This window comes from Miniopterus natalensis, chromosome 14 (genome assembly GCF_054644295.1).
Source record: "Miniopterus natalensis isolate mMinNat1 chromosome 14, mMinNat1.hap1, whole genome shotgun sequence".
Lineage (NCBI taxonomy): Eukaryota > Metazoa > Chordata > Mammalia > Chiroptera > Miniopteridae > Miniopterus > Miniopterus natalensis.
In genome coordinates this window covers 9,539,255-9,555,877 of record NC_142094.1, presented here as the reverse complement: position 1 = coordinate 9,555,877, position 16,623 = coordinate 9,539,255, and the positions used below count along the sequence as shown (strand labels likewise).

Genomic DNA, 16,623 nt, shown 5'->3' with positions numbered 1-16,623 from the left:
AATAGTGCAGGGGGCCGTAACGGGCTATTATCCTGGTGTAATGCTATTACAGAACCAATTATGCGCCATTAGACTTGCTTTTTTTGCAGTTTATGTGATTTGATCCAATCCCGCGCCCCTGACTTGAAAATTTCAGCCCGGTACTTTAGAGTTTAATTTTCACCCAGGCAGAGGGACGGGCTGTCTCTCTCTGCTGAGTGTCTGCCTCGGATGCATTTTAAAAGTAATTGCGAAGGGTCCCACCGCATGTCATTTGCATCGAGAAGCAACCATAAATTCAGGGACCCCTTGCTGGGAACAAAATCAAACTTTCCTTTTGTACGGCGGCTTGGAAAGGGAAGCCGCGTGCGGAGTCCCCCCAAAACCCATCCGGCGGCGAGAATTAGCGGCGCTTTGTCAACTCGCGGGCGGAGCGGCCGGGCCTCCGACCCGCGCGCCCCCAAACGCGAGCCCTCGGGAGAGGTCTGCGCCCGGGACTGGGGGTGGGCGGAGTGCTGAGAGCAGGGAGCCTTTCCGCGCGGCGGCGGGGGTGCGGTCTGACCGCCTCCTTCACGAGAAAAGAGGGGCAGACTCCTGTGTTTGCTGAGAAATGACGGATATTTTTTTTTTTTTTTTTTTTTTTTTACACCACGTGGGCCATTTGTAAGGCCCAATAGACCTATCCAAGTTACTCGCTGTAGACAGCGCTGGAAATAATCAGATTAAGGCCAATTATGCGTGAGATTATAAAGGCGAGCGCTGCGCGGCGGCGCGCGCGGTAGACAGACAGCGCGACATCTGGCCACTTCCCGAGTCACTTTCTGGTCCTGCGGCGCCAGCCGTGCCCGCCGCCCGCCGCCCAGCCCGGCGAGCGCCCCGCCGCCCAGGTACGCGCGGCGCCCGGCCCCCCGGCCCCCGGGCCAGGCCCGCGGGCTCGGCCGCCTGCCCCGCCCCGGCGCCGCTCGCGCGGACGGCCTGGCGCGCTCCTCGGACCGGGCCCTGGGCCTGGGCGCGGCGCCGGCGGGGCACCCCGAGGGCCTGGGCCGCGCGGGGTGGGGACGGGGCCGGCGGCGGAGCGCACCGGGGGCTGTCCCGGGAGGCCCGGGCGCGCCCGGGGCGTCGGGAGGCGCGTCCCCGGCGGGCAGCCTGCGCGGCGCCCTGGCGGCCGGCCCTGCCCGGGGCGCTGACTGTCGCCGTTTGCTTTGCAGCCGGCTCAGCGAGGCGCCCCGTCGGCCCGCCGGCCTCCCGCGTCCCGGCCGCCCCGGAGCCCGGCCGTCGGCGATGTTTTATTTCCACTGCCCGCCGCAGCTCGAGGGTGAGTAAGCGCGGGGCCCGCCGCCCGACAGGCCCGGCCCGCGGAGGGCACCCGGCGGCGGGCACCGGGCCCCGGCCCCTCGGGCCCCCGCGCCGCCCGCCCCTCTCCCCCGCGGGCGGCCTCGGGCTCCGCAGCGGGACCGGCGGGTCCTCCCGGCACAGACGCGGGGTCACGCCGCTGCTCGCGCCCCGCCGCCGCCCGGGGCCCGCATCAGCCTTCCGCAGGGCTTTGCAAACATCCGAAACCCGAGGCGGCCGGGCGGGCGCCTCGCAGGGTCCGGGCCAGACCGCGAGCCCGAAGGACCCGCCGGGCAGCGCCGCGGGGCGGCTGGGGGCCCTTCCCTCCACCTCGGCCCAGCACCCGCCGCCCTGCCCACCGCGGGCCCAGGAGCCCGGCCTGGCTTCATCTCCGCCACTCGCTGGCTCTCTGCCCTCACGTGCCAACCCCTCCTCACTCCCAGGGGCAGCCCCGTGGCCAGGATTTGGGTCTTTGAGGGTCTCCAGGATTTAGAAGAAATTCCACCTCAGGATCCTTGGGGTGGTCTCTGCTCTGGGCTATTAGGTGGGGGTAGGTGAGAAGGGGTCAGCTTGGGTCTCTGGCGCCCTCAGGGTAGGGAGGGGAGTTCTCAGGCGTGGGTCCTCCACAGAAGGGCAAAGGCCGAGCCCCACACTCGGGCCCTTTCCCGCCGCCCTGGGCTGAGCCGTGGTCTCAGCCATGGGCATCAGGTCGTTTCTAACTGTGGGAGTAATACCAGTACTAGGCTTTGGCAACCTACTCCTTTGACTTATTTGTGGGAAGAATTTTGGAGCCCAAGAAATCAGGGAGGCTTGGGGCAGGACAAAGGTGGTGAGACACCGAGGGCCCTAAGACATCAGAGGATGCTTGCCGCAGGTTACCTTGAGCAGTGGCTGAGCCTCAGCTGGCCAACTGCACAAGGATTTAAGAAGTTACGTTTTTCCCAAGGAAGCTTTTAAGAGTTCAGAAGGATTTTCTGGAGGGGGCGAAGGAGGACCAGTGTTTAAGTCCTGCCGGCTTGGTCAGCATTCTAAGAAGGAAAGGCCAGACACTTACCTGCCTTTCGCCTCCTTTGACCTCGGAGGATCCATGGCCATTGGCTTTATGAAAAGGTCGGAGAGGTACATCCCCTGGCATTGTGCCCCAGGCCTGGAGGGAGACCGTGCGATTGTGTGGTGGATGCATCTTCCCTGCACTTTTGAACCTTGGGTTTGGACTGATGGATAGCCCGTGGCCCACCCTTCTGGTCCAAGTGAGGAAGGCTGAGGATTGGGGTATTTAGCAGGTGGTGGGCTGCAGAAGCCACTGAGGGAGGATGCCAGCCCAGCCTCTCACGAGCTCTGGCCCCAGCACACGGAGCTGCTTACTGCCGCGGGCTCCTGGGCTGTCAGCGCACCTCTCCTCCCGCACCCCAGGCACACCCTGTCTCCCTGCCGATTCTGATTGCTGCAATCAGAAGAAAAGGAAATAGGTCTTTCAGAACCTTTTGTTTCCTCTCTTTGCAGATGTGTTTCTAAGCCAGTTGTGCAGAAAGGACTAGTGTTGCTGGAGAGGAGGGGATCCGCTGCAGATGCTGAGAATAGACTTTTGGAATATGACATCTTATTATAGCCTATCAGCTTTTTAATTTTTATTTTTTATTAATCTAGAGAGGCATGAAGTAGAAAGCACAGCATGGTTCATAATCTCACTTCTCAGATAATTTTTGTGATATTAAATTAAAAAGTACTCCGTATATCTGCTTAGGAAATTAGAACAGAAACCTATACACTGAAAAGTGAAATTCTCTTTCACTTCTCTTGCTTTTTCAAAAAGTACTCCTTTTGCTGGTTTCTTCTGATTCCTTCAAGAAAAGCAGGGTTTTACTCTCATTTGTGTGTTTTTCTCTCTGTGTGTTATGCATTATTTGTACTGAAATCAGGACTTTGCTTTGTTCACTGCATAATATATAGTTGAGGACTTTTTCCGTGTTGATGTATACAGATCTATGACTTCTTTTCAATAGCCGTGTAGTATTCCATCGGATGCTATGCGGAAGGTGTCTGCTGGTGGGAACTTTGGTTGTTTTCAGGTATTGTTTTTTTATTACCACTTTGCCAGGAACATTCTTCTCTCTTTACTTGCCACCCTTTATAAGTATATTCATAGATTAAATGTCTGTATGTGTACTTAAATTTTTGATGAAAATTGTCAAGTTACCCTCTAACAAGGCTATACCAATAGATGCTCCTACAAACAGGTGAATGGTGAGAATTACACTCCCATCTGAACTAGGTGTCACAATGCCCCTGATGTTTTTTGCCAAAAAACATGGTGGAAATAGTAGTTAATTGTTCTGTTTTGTTTAATTATCAACAAGGTTTAACATTTTCATAACATTATTGACCATTCTATTTATTTATTTATTTTTAAAAATATGTCTTTTATTAATTTCAGAGAGAGGAATGGAGAGGCAGAGATAGATAGAAACATCTATGATGAGAGAGTCATTCATCCGCTGCCTCCTGCAAGCCCCCGACTGGGGATCAAGCCCGCAACCTGAGCATGTGCCCTGACTGGGAATTGAACTGGGATCTCCTGGATCATAGGAATCGAACCAGGATCTCCTGGATCATAGGTTGATGCTCAACTGCTGAGCCATGCCGGCCAGTCTCTACTTATTTTTAAGCAGAAAGCCTCTTTTCACATTTTCCTCTCTTTTATTAGGTTGTCCATCTTTGTTCTTATTAATTTGATGAAGCATCCGCCTTCTTTAAGACTCCATTTGACACGCAGTGTTTCACTTAGGGCATTATGTGTACACGAGGTGGACCGGTGTGGGACTAGCGGGCGGAAGCTAGAAGACCGAGCCTGACTGTGAGTGGAGACCCTCAGAGGATGTGTCCCATCCTCACCAGCGAAGGCTCGTTTCAAAAGGAGACAGTTAGGTTTTCTGCAAAATAAGGAAGTAAGGCTGCTGCCAGGCTGCTCTTTTCAGCTTCCACTAAACGGAGAGAAATGTTTGTAACCGGGGTTTTGAAGAAGAATGCACTGTGGACAAGAAGGTGGAGGGAGAGCGCTTCGGCAGAGAGTGGGGTGTTGTGGCAAAAAATGTGGCCCTGAGGGTGGAATAACAAGTAGGAGGGGCTCCCTTCAGTAGACAGAATTTTTAAAAGCCTGAAGGGTCTTGCTTCTTTGGGACTGAGGCCCTTCTGAGCGATGTTGCCTGGGCACCGTGGCTCGCCAGCTCCCAATGCCCAGCGGGGCAGTGACTCTGAGCCCGGCGCATGGCAGGTATGGCATTCGCTGGCTAATGGGAGCTTGCTCATTTGTTTTCCTAAGAAGCCATTGTGGACTGTCAAGTAAATGGTGCACATTTGGAAAATGATCTGAATGTGCATCTGGGGCCAAAGTCTGTTCTGGCTTTAAAGGGGCTTTGGAGCTGCTGGGAGGACAGTGGGAAGGATGCCTTTCTTTCCAGGTCCTTTGTGAGCCTGGTGAGAGCGTGGGTGCCCTTTGAGAGTGGGCCTGTGTGCGTCTGCTTGGAATTCAGAACAGCTACTGCCGGGGCAGATCTCCTGTTAACTGACATGTATATAACAGATCCACTGCCGTGCCGATGAGCTGTGACCAACGATAATTAATGCTCATCTATAAACTCCTTACCTCCTCATGTCCTGAGTTCTAGGGGGAAAGTGCTTGGTGTTTTCTTTCCTTCCCCACCCCCAGTCTTAGCTCTTGTTGTTTGTGGAAATGCAGGCAAGTGGACTAGCGGGTGAGCGAAAGGGGAGCAGCAGCTTCTGTGCGAGGCTCTGAGGAGGGGAGTGAGGCCGCCGGATGGGGTGCAGCCGGCAGCCCAGGGCAGACGAAGGCTCCGCCTCAAGCCAGTGGTTCTTTTAGGCATAGTTGGGCCTAAAGTCATAAATTATTGGAAGAGAGAGAGCACAAGAGAGTGGAAAAGAAGGGGTTTAATAAGAGGAGCCGAGAAAGACGCTTTGGGACAGTCAGGGCTCTGTCCCGAGGGGACGGGTGGATGCCTCCAAATGAGCCTGTGTTGTTGGGGATGGTGTGAGGATGGGGCCCCCTGCTCAGGCTGATCCTGTTTGCTCCCAGCAGGCACCGCACCCTTTGGCAACCACCCTACGGGAGATTTTGATGATGGGTTCCTGCGCAGAAAACAGCGCCGGAACCGGACGACATTCACACTTCAGCAGGTAATGATGCTGCTCTCGGCTCTGAAAGCTAGCTGTTTCCTGCCTCCAAAAAGCCAGAGTTTTAGCTGCTCTGCGTTTTTTAAAGTAAGGCCAACTGATCATGTTGACTGGATCCTGTTTTCTTGGGCAACTTATGTGTCAAGGAATCTGTTTGGAGAGAGGGCAGAGGACTTTGACCTTTTGATCCCAGATAGTAAGTGAAGAGGCAATAGTGATTGCTCCCATTCGCCTAAGGTTGATAGTTTGGGGAACATTTTCACATCAGCAATATCATTTGAACCTTGAAATAACCCTTTAAGGAAGGCAGGTAGGACATTCTTGTCTTTGGGTAGCTAGATGAGAAGACTGGAGCCCTAGAAGTTGATGGATTTGTAGAAGGTATTGTTGCCCATAAATGGAAGGGCTTCAGCTGGAACCCTGATATTGTGTTTCCTGGACCTGGGCCCCTTCTCCTAGATCTGTTCAACTTTTGGAGCAAACTGGAGCAGTCAGGAAGGTACTCAAACCCCCTTCTCAGTTTCTGTGGGCCTGACACAGAGAGGGGAGTGGGGAGTTGTTCCTCTCCTCTTACACCCCATGGGGGATGCTGGGTGATTGCTCTAATTCAAGAGGCCACCCTTCCATTTTGATTCTTATGAATATATTTAAATGTAAATGCATGTAAATATTTGCATCTCTCTTCTAATTTCTACTTCTTGGGGGAGCATTGAGGTTGTTAGCAAGACTTAGCTCCTGAGTTATCAGTGGTTGAAATTTTAACTCTGTGGGATCTCTTCAAACAGTTCTTTTCTCCCTCTTCTTTCCTTATTTGATCTGTGAAACAACTTCCTCACCACTGTTAGCAAATTTGAAACATGCATCTGCTTCCTCTCACCTAGCCACAACCTCTCATCAGTAAATATTTCTTCCTTTACCAGCTGGAAGCTCTGGAGGCAGTTTTTGCCCAGACGCACTACCCTGATGTATTCACCAGAGAAGAGCTGGCCATGAAAATAAACCTCACGGAAGCCAGAGTGCAGGTGAGCCTTCTGCTCAATTATTTAACTCCCTAATATTAAAACTGGCAAACTTTTTTTTTGACATCATGACTGCAGAGTGCACATTTGGCCAAAGAAAGCAAATGAAGACTATCTGTCATTTTCATGATGCACTTTAATAACATCAACATAATGTGGAATATTAGATTAGGTTGATTAATCGGTCATTCATAATTAACTAGTGATAATGTTCTACACTAATTTGTCCGCGTCTCTAAGGTACTAAATTACATCAATGCACATCCATTTCCTTGCTTTGGAAAAAAAAAAAAGAGCTGAGATGCTATTCTCAAAGCAGCTCTGACCACTCTGGGCTAAGGCCGGTCAATTGCAGAGAACTGTGTTTTCAGATGGGAACAGGGTTAGGATCTGCTTTCCAGAAATTGCATTATGGCCAACTTTTCCCCGGCACGTGGGCTCTTTTAGAAAAGTGAATCCAAAGAACGTGTGCAATTTAAAAATCTTTAGAGGGCAGCAGCAAAAGGGCTGCCGCAGAGAGGAGCGTGGCCTACAGTGACCAGCTCTGAGCAGAATTTCTTTTTAGAAGCCACACGGTGATTACGTTTAAGTGCACAGACCGCCGAGCCCAGCAGATGTGCCCGCACGCAGGGGAGCAGATTCGCAGCGCTGCCTCTCCAGGCGAGCTAGTCTTTGAGCACAATTATATATTCATTTTATTTATGGGGTTTCCTCCATGCTGTTTTTGTTCTTTTTTTATGTAGGGGCTTGGGGTTAAGACTATGCAAAGATCTAATTGTAGGAAATATAATAGTTTGCTTTCAGTTCCCCTGGGTCATGTTAGTATCTCTTAAAAACCAATGGCTGAAGAGAGATAATGGAATTCTGAGCAGTAAATTGGGGGTTGTAAACAAATTATTTCCCCTATAATCAGATTATGTGATCCTGATTATTAAATCTGAACATGAATCATTGGTCATATGTGGGCAAATTAAACTGATTATTATTTGGAAATGAAAATCTCCTTTGGCCAGGATGCAGTCTCTCCTTTCTTTTTTTAATGCCAGCTTGCCAATAGCTGCCTAAAGACTGAACTGCAAATTGAGATAAATGACACAATTATTGAGCATTCAGAAGTGGAAGATCATAACTTCTCCCTGAAAGGTGCAAGGGTGAGATAGGGGTGGGACAATTAAAGCTGGGAATTGTCGTCGAGGCTGTTGTTGGCTATTATGCGAACAGACAATGGCTGAGAAGCATTTGTGTAGCGGAGCCTCCGTGTGGGGACACTGGCTGCAGGCTTCGGTGGCGGGAAGGGAGATGTGTTTACATTTACACTGCTTGCTCATTCAAATATGATTAATGTTCTATAAAGCAGGGTCTTAATCGAAGCTGATGTTGTCAAACAATAACTAAATAGGGAAATAAACGACTCCATCATGCTCTTTCCTCAGAAGCAGGCGAACTGTCAGTGCAAAGTCATTAAAATATGATAATGAAAAATAGCTCAATTAAATGTTGTCATAGCTGTGACCTTCATTCAATTAAGACGCAAGAAAGTGTCTGCATTTGGCTTTGCATTTAACTGCCCTAAATTTAGAATATAGATAAAATCATTACTCAATGGTTGCTGATATGTGCAATTAAAAGCCAACTAGATTTAAAAAGAGAGAAAACAAGCCTGATGAGGGAGAATGGAAATTCGGAGGCGGGTTGGCTGGCGGAGGGCTCAGCCTGGGGACCCAGGTGCTCTCCAGGGCCAGGCCCCCGGCAGCAGGAGGAGAGGACGCCCTGGGAATAGGAGGGAGGTCTAACCAAGCCTTGTGTTTTAAGCCAGGAATTATCTCCTAGGAGAAGGGGGAACAGGTTTTGCTGGAAGGGGTGACGAGCGGCAGGATTTCACTGACTTCTGGAAATACCCTGGGCCGGGCCGCCATGAGGCAGCTTGGTTCCCAAGGCTTAAGGAGTCCCCCAGCGGCCTCTAAGAAGGTACGCAGAGCAGGTGACTCATGAGCTGCCTGTAACCCGAGGATGGCAGGGATCATAACAGTAGCTAATGTTTGCCCAGTGATGGTCGCTGTGCGCCGGGGACGCAGCGCAGTGGTTTTCGAGCATCTCTGTGTTACCTTCCTAATAAAGCTGGGGTGGCCACTATTATTACCCCAAACAGTTTGGATCATGGTCCCTAGCCAAGCCACTAGGTTCAAATTGTGGATCTGCCACTGACCACCTGAATGACCTTGAACAAGTTAGCCGACCTCCTACGCTGAGTTTTCTCATCTGTGGAGTGGAGATGGTGGGACAGCCTCCCTCCTAGGATTGCAGTGGACTCTGAGTGAGATCCACTGAGGTGCAGAGTTCTAAACAGACTGACTCCAGGGTCAGTGTTTCTAATGGGTGCCCCAGGCTGCTGCTCATGAACTTGTCATGACATGTGAGAGAGTTTCAGGTTCCATCACATATGTGAGGCCAGACACACTCAGGTGCTCAGGACAACCTGCCGAAGTGCGAATGAGTATTTTGATGAGAAAACCCCAGGCAGTATTTTGTAAATGGCTTGATGATATCTCCCCCTCCCCACCCCAGGAAATAATTTCACATCAAATAAATGTATTGGCATACACTGAGAATTTCCACACCACTTTTACCTTTACTCTGGGTAGTGCATTTGGATGCTTTCTGTGATTTAACACTTGCCAAGGGCGTGTTCCTCATGCCCGCTGGGCTGACCTGACCCGCCGTGGGGTGCAGCTGCAGTTCAGGGCCCTGCTCGCCCATCCTTAGGCGGGAGGAGGCCTGGCCTCTGCACACCGGCTGCTACAGGGTGCGCCACGAGTGCTGGGCAGTGGGCTTGGGCTCTGGCTCCCTCCTCGTGGCTGATTTTCTGCCGCTTTTGGGTGTGTTTCCATCGGGATGCAGGTTTGGTTCCAGAACCGTAGGGCCAAATGGAGGAAAACAGAGAGAGGTTCTTCGGACCAGGAGCCAGGGGCCAAGGAGTCCATCGCAGAGGTGACATCCCCACCTGTGAGAAATGTCAATTCCCCGCCCCCTGGGGACCAGGCCCGGAGCAAGAAGGAGGCCCTAGAGGCCCAACAGAGGTGAGGCTTGCTGGATCCCTGGGCCTGAGGGCTGGTGGGCACTCAAGGCTGGGAACTCACATGGTTTCCTTTCTCTGCCAGCCTGGGGCGAACTGTGGCTCCCACAGGACCTTTCTTTCCCTCCTGCTTGCCGGGGACCCTCCTGAATACGGCCACATATGCCCAGGCCCTGTCACATGTCGCCTCATTGAAAGGTGAGTTTGGCTCTGCTGGCTGGGATCCTGGAGATGGTCGGACCGACCTGCCTTCTCCAGCAGGCTCATCCTTGCACTGCGGGCTGGTACAGCTCCTGTTCGCCTTCTGTCACTCCTGGCCCGGGTCTGTTTCCACACACGCCACCCTGTTTGTGTTCCATGTGGCCTGAGATCTCAGGTGGATGTTGTCAGGATCACTGTACCCGACGGGGCTTGTCTGAGAGGTGGTTGTTTCAAAAGTGACTGTTCTGCGTCGTAGATTGCTCCTGGTCGCAGGTAACAGTTTTAGGGGGGCACCGGCAGCTCATAAGAGAGGCCTGTGAGGGGCAGTCGTCCCAGTTTAGAGTCCCCTCTCCACTCATGGAGGCTGCCCACCTGCCTGCCCAGGAACTCCTGAAGGCAGAGGCTGGCACTGTTGGCATTTGTGGTTTTCCAAGATTTACTCTCTTCTCAGTAGCTGTGTTGTCTGAAAGATGGAAACCATTTTGGATGTTTTGTCAGGTCCAGAGAAAGGAACTCTTGTGGGCTGCCCCTCGGGTTTCTGGGCACCTCTGCTGGGTGAGCGGGCCCCAGACCTCCTCCTTCTGTGATGGGTCAGACTGCTGTGCGCCAGAAGGAGGGCGGAACCCCAGAGAGTGTCTGGGGGAGCCAGTGTTAGTGTCCCCCTGAGGCCTCGCCTGTCAGGGATCTGGGAGGTGGGGGTGCTGGTGCAGCTGTAGGCTCTGTCCTGGTACTGGGCCTCCCAGGGCGCCCTCAGCGTGTTTTTTGTTGAGTCTGGGGGATGAATGAGGGCATGATGGAGCCTCCCTGGGGAGTCTCCGGAAGGGAGAGAAAGGCATTCTAGGCATAGGGAACAACACAGGCAACGGATGTGGGAGGTGAGGGGGTGGGGGATGAGGGGTGGAAAACCAGGCTTTTCTGGAGAATGGCCAGTATGTTGGATGCCCATGGGAGTGTCCAGAGATAGGTGGAGGTGTCTGGCAGGGGCCAGAGCTTGAAAGCCCAAATGCCATGCTCCTGGATTTGGACTTTCCACTCTAAAAGGTGGAGCCCCAAAGCCTGGAGCCACTTCTGGGTGGTCCAGGGAGCTGGGCATGAGTGGATGAAGCTTAGTGCCATCCAACTCTGGGCCTCGCACCCCCCAGCACTTCCTCCAGCTACGGTGACCGGCACATAGACCCCCCCTCCCCCACTGAGCATCCTTGGGACATATCCACAGGGCACATCAGGCTGACAGGGTGCTACAGAAGTGGAGTCAGCTGATGGGAAGGGGCTTCAGGGAGGAGATTTCCAGTGGGACGTGGGCATCAGCCAAGGAGCTGATCTGGTGGAGGAGCAACCTTGTGTCTGTCTGTCCATCCTCTCTGCTTCAGTGAGGGCTAGTTCAGGTCCTGGGAGGAGCTAGCTCTTCTACATGCTCCTCGCTCGCCCCACTCCAGCCTCCAGAACTGGAGGTGGTTCCCACGCCTCTTTGCTGTGGCAGCCTGTGGGGCTCTGGCAACCAAGCTGAGGCCCGGTGGGGGCTGTGGGGGCTGAAGGAAGGTGGAGAGGCCACACTGCCAGCAGGTAGGGCAGGGCTGCGGCTGGCTGGGAGGCCAAGGGCAGTGGTGAGAGGGGGACAGAGGAGGGACACGTGCCTCCCACACCCTGACCCAGGCCAGAGGCAGGGATGGTGGGAGGGGCCTGTAAATCTGTCATCCCTCCTTTCTCTCCTCCTCCCCTAAGCTTTTCTCTTGACTCCGGCTGCCGGCCCTGGGCCTGCCTCACTGGACAGACACTTGCCTTTGATGCTGGGGTGGGGGCTTGGGCTGCGCAGGAGCCTGCAGAAGTGACAGAAATCCCAGTGCTTACTGAACTGGGGAGGGTCTCCATGCATTGTGGTGGCCCTGCCTGGGCTGCCTGCATGCTCCTGTGAGACGTCCCGCTGACTGCGGTCAGGACCGGGTGACACGCGCTGGAGTTCCCAGAGCCAGGCCGGCAGTGAGTGCAGCGAGCCCGTGCAGGTGTCAGGCGTCGGCTCCGCTTCCCCGGCACGAATGAGCTCTGGCTCACTTTTCTTGACACGCGGTCCTCGTGGTCTCCGTCATTTTCCCACTTTTGAGAGAGGCATTGGGAGCATGCTCAAGGGCCCCCAGATCCCGGCTGAGCGGAAGGGGTGGGGTGCGCTGGGGAGCACTCACCGTTCAGAGCTCAACTGTCCCCCAAGCCAGCTGACTGGCCACGTGGGCGTGAGGACGCGGCGTGAGTGAATTCTGATGAAGCTGGAAACTGGGATTTTTATTAGAAATGTTCCCATCTTTCACATGTTGCCTCCAAGTCTTCGGGGCCCACCTGGCACACCCTGGGTCGGAGCGGCGAGGGGGATTTTCTCCATGCGCCCCCATCTCTGCTTCCTGTGCCCGTCTCACGCGCACATAGCTGCTCCTCCGGCCTCCCCAGCAAAGCTCCCCTCCCGCGGCTCGTGGATCGCCCTGCGCCCTCTCGCCACGCGGTCCGCTCCCCGCTGGCCCCTCTGAGCAGCTGGCTTCCTGGGCTCTGGTCAGCTAAGGCACCTTGGGGAGGGAAGAAATGAGCGATTACTGACGTCTGCTGTGCTGGCCGGTGGCCTTGGGTTGTAGCTCTGTCTAGGACTGTACAGGGAGGGCTGCGTGGTCACAGGCACTCTGAGATAACGGCTGGTCCTGGTTGGGGTGTCTCTGAGTTCTGAAAGCGCCTGACCCCATGTGGTGGCACCTCTGGGAGGGAGATGCTCTGAGCTGAGAGTCTCTGGGGCTGCCTCCGGTCAGCACAGCCCCGCTTCAGACCAGGTGAGCCAGGCGACGAGCTGGGGGAACCCAGTGTCCGCCTCAGACCTGGGGGAGAAGCGTACCTGCAAGTCTGGTTCTAAACATGACTGCCTTTAATGCCCAGCGGCTTGTGGAACCAGGACTGCTTTGGTGGTTTGGGGCCAGGACTGTTTTCTGACACTTGCAGCCCACATGTCCTCATTCCCCCAAGCTACAGAAATTAAATACATGGCCCAGCCTGGTCCCAAGAGAGGACCAAACCCAAGTTTTTAGGGCCTGGCTCCATACCGGGAACCTCTGGGCTGTAACCCAGCCACCCTCACCTCACCTGCACCCTCAGAGGGGCTGAACCAGCTCTCCTTCTCTGGGGCCTGAGCAGCCCAGCGGCTGTTGGCCACCGAGGGGCGGCCTAGCAGCTGGGAGGAGCTTCCTGCAGATGGTGCTAGAAGGCACCCTTTTGGCTTCTAAGCCCATTGTTCTGTTTACAAATGAGAAACTGAGGCTCAGGGAGGCAAAGTCACTGGCTCACATGTCACTTGCTCAACTAGTCTCCCCTTTGTGATCTCAGCTGCTCCCCACAGGACCATGCTGTGCCCTTTTCTTCAGCACCATTTATTCATTCACTCCTCTGATGAGTGCTGCAGGTAGGGGCAGTGGACCCCCACCCCCTTCCCCCAGCTCTGAGGACAGCTCTGAGTCTACAGCTGTGAGATGCACCCAAGACTGCCAGAGACCAGGACCAATGTGAGCTGAGCACCATGGCCCCTTCTAAGCCAGAGATTAGCCAGAGTTGCCCCTCCAGGCCTGTGGCAACTTGCAAATGACTCAGAAGAAATAAATCAAAGTGATTTTCAGCTCGCAGACCCAAACCAGGTGCTCCTGTCTCCTTTCTCAGGCTCTGTGGTCCTAGAGGGTCCAGAGTCCTGGACTGAGGACAGCAAGTGTCTTGGGAAGGCCACCAAGGCCTGGCCTCACCCTAGACCTCACTCTGGGTGCTGCTCTCCCAAGACTGCAGACCTGTGTCTTCAGCCCAGGCCCAAAGATCCTCGCTGAGCTTGCTGTGCTTCCTCAGCACCTGGCCAGAGGGAGAGGACATGGGGGATGCCCAGGGCAGGACCAGTCTCCCAAGGGGCATTGGAGTGCTCCAACTGGTGGTCCCAGGACTCAGGGCCTGGGAGCATTATGTGTAGTTACAAGTTGAAGGACTCTAAGTTGGGTTCTGGTATTTTGGTTCTAGGCATTGTTGTGACAGATGTGAGGTCCCTGCCTAGGGAATATTGAGAGAACCTCTGGGAGTGTGTGTGGGTAGCTTGGGTGTCGCCGAGGTACAGTTCTCTGAGGCGCTTTAGGTAGTGATCCTTGAAGTCTTTAGGTCCTTTAACACAGTTTTATGGGAACGCGAATTCACTTGCCTAGAAATTATTTGGCTTTGAATGGGCTCTGAAAATGGGTGCTTTTGGAATACTGGCTGTCAGCTCCTGAGCAGGCAGCACTCGGGAGAGGAAAAGAGCAGGCAGGGCCGACCGGGCGCTGATGGATGCTCTGGGCCCCATCACTGGACTTCAGAGCGCAGAGCTGCTGTGTGGTGATGCCAAGCCCTGCCTCCCGCAAGAGTCCGCTCCGTGACTCTGCCCAGGACGTGCCAGTGGTTCTGCTTTTTAATCTTTAGGTCATGAGGGAAAGTAGCCCAGAAAATAGGAAGGGGAGCAGCCACTTTGCCAAGTTTTAGCACACAGACTGAGAAGTCAGCGGCAAGAAACTCCAGGTTGTGGTTTTCTTAGGAAATTAGACTAATTTTGATTCCTTGAAGATACCTGTTGGGAGCAGGGGCCTGAAGTTTGGAAGCATCTGGGGAGTTGAGGGGACCAAGGTCTGACTGTATTTGGGCAGTCCACCCAGCTTAGAACGCCGCAGCACAAGCCACAGTCAACTCCGTGGCTCTGCCGCACTCGGGGACCAAGGCAGAGACATTCAGAGCTTTGCCCTGGGCCCAGCGCTGTGAGTCAGTGCTGAGCGCCGTGCTCTGCCTGAGATGCGGTGCGGTGGCTGCTCACGTGCAGTGTCGGCGCTGGGCCTTCGCGCCCTGTGCACTGAAGGAGGTGTCTGGATGGGGCAGCGGGGCCACTTGAGCAACAGAGAAGGGTGGAAGGGCTGGGGGTGACACTCTTGATGAACAGGAGGTCATGGCTGGTCAAGCTGAGTGTGCCCTGGAGGTGTGGCTGACTAGCCTCCGGATGGGCATCAGGCTGACATCCAGCTTTTCCTTGCAGCCCCTATGGTGCCAATTTTTGGCAGCGGTGGGTGTTCCTTCCTGCGCCTGGTAGGATCCCTGGTCAGGCACCCATTCCCCCCCTGGCTTTCTAGGCTGCGGTGGGCTGTGTATCCGGAGCTGGTCAGGGAGCACTCTGCCAGGCCAAGCGTGCAGGTAGTGTGTGCCATTATTGGGTGTGCCATGGAAACTCTCACATACCAAGGTGGCAGGACCCTGCCCCATGCAGTGAGGTCATACATAACAATAATGGGTCCAGACAAAAAGCCTCAGCACACAAAGAATGTTCCTGTGCTCTCTTAATGGCTAGCCTGCGCTCACAATTCATTAATGCAGAGGAGGTTATTAATGGCCAAGGGAGGCGCTGGGGTTTGTTCAGGGGAAGTGCTGGCCACAGGATGGGCAGTGCGCTGGGGCTGGGGCGGGGGAGCAGGCAGTGGAGGCCTGCTCCCGGGTGCACTTAGTCCGGCTGCCTCCACTGTGATTCGGAGGGCTGGTGGAGGCAGACACTCATGACAGCTCCATGGGAGAGCTCTCATAGCTCAGTCCATGCTCACACCCGGAGTCACAGCCCCTCTCCGGAGCTGGGCGGAGGCATCACCGCTGACTCTCCCAAAGCAGAGCCTGCAGGAGGAAGGGTGGGGCAGCCTGCTGGGCGAGTTGGGCCTGTGGGGCGCCCAGTCCCTGGTGTGGCTCCCTGGAGGTAGGCCTGAGGTAAGAAAGCAGCAGCAGAGCAGGGGGTAGGTCTGACCCCTTCTTACCCTCCCCTCTCCATCCCTGTCCTGGGGAGGGGAGGTGGCTCCAGCTGTCCCAAATGAGGCTAGGCTGGGAGGAGCCTGGAAGCAGACAGGCTGCATGTGAACTCTGGCCGCACCTGTCCTGCTTGGCTGAGCTTGGTCAGCCCAGGCCTTGGAGACTGTGAGGCCGAGGCAGCTGCTGTGTGAGGCACCCCCTTTGGTGCAATGGGTGCTCAATGGATCTAGCAATTGGAGAGGCAGCCTTGGGCCTGTACTATGTATGTGAGGGCAAGGGGAGGTGAGGGCAGGGTGTGCACTGCTGAGAAAGGGTTTGGCCATGGCCTTCCTGAGAGCAAGGCACCTTCTTTAGCCAAGAACATGGTCTCCCTGTGTGACGTTGGCCTTGGCCCTTGGGCTTCCAAGCCAGGGTAAAGCGTCCGAATTCTGAGATTGCAAGGGTTTTATTGGCCAATCAGCATTTACCCACAAAGCTGAACTCAAAGCCAGAGACAGCTTCTTCCTCCTCTGAGTGCCCTGAGAACATTCCACACCACCATTCCTCTTTAATGACGTTCCCTTTGTGTTGTGATTTTGTAAAAAACACAGTTTGTGAAAACAAAAATTGTTGTATTGTGAAATATAATAATCTTTAGAAACATTTCATAGAACACACATTAATGATTAATGAATGATTAGGGAATGAATGATTTTAAGCACCTATATGACCCTTGGGGACTTTGCCTGCATCCCCAAAGCCCTGAATCCCTGCACCGCTTTCTACTCACATTACTTTCCTCCCCCTAAATGAAACCTTTTGCTGACTTTTATGGTAATGTAGCATTGCCAGCCTCCTAAGCCAACTTTCTGAAACACTGTTGTTTAGTCTTCACTTTTTTGAACTTTATATATAAATACATATATATTATGTATATTATATTATGTATATATATATATATATGTAAAAAGTTGGAATCATATGGTATGTATGTTTCATGTCTGGCCTCTTTGGCTCAGCATATGTTTTCAAGATTTATCTATATAA

General features: G+C 53.9%; 1 protein-coding gene across 2 annotated transcripts in view; it reads left to right on the top strand.

Moving 5' to 3' along the window:
• Positions 1-1,260: 1,260 nt before the first annotated feature.
• The window catches only part of DRGX (dorsal root ganglia homeobox), a 31,066-nt gene continuing 15,703 nt past the window's right edge, over positions 1,261-16,623 (top strand). The window contains exons 1-5 of one of the 2 annotated variants that reach the window (XM_087824112.1): positions 1,261-1,294; positions 5,405-5,502; positions 6,420-6,521; positions 9,417-9,595; positions 9,677-9,789. In XM_087824112.1, coding sequence (XP_087680238.1) covers positions 1,261-1,294; positions 5,405-5,502; positions 6,420-6,521; positions 9,417-9,595; positions 9,677-9,789 — 526 coding nt within the window. Of the gene's footprint in view, positions 1,295-5,401; positions 5,503-6,419; positions 6,522-9,416; positions 9,596-9,676; positions 9,790-16,623 lie in introns of both variants that reach the window. The other variant, XM_087824111.1, reaches the window with a different exon arrangement.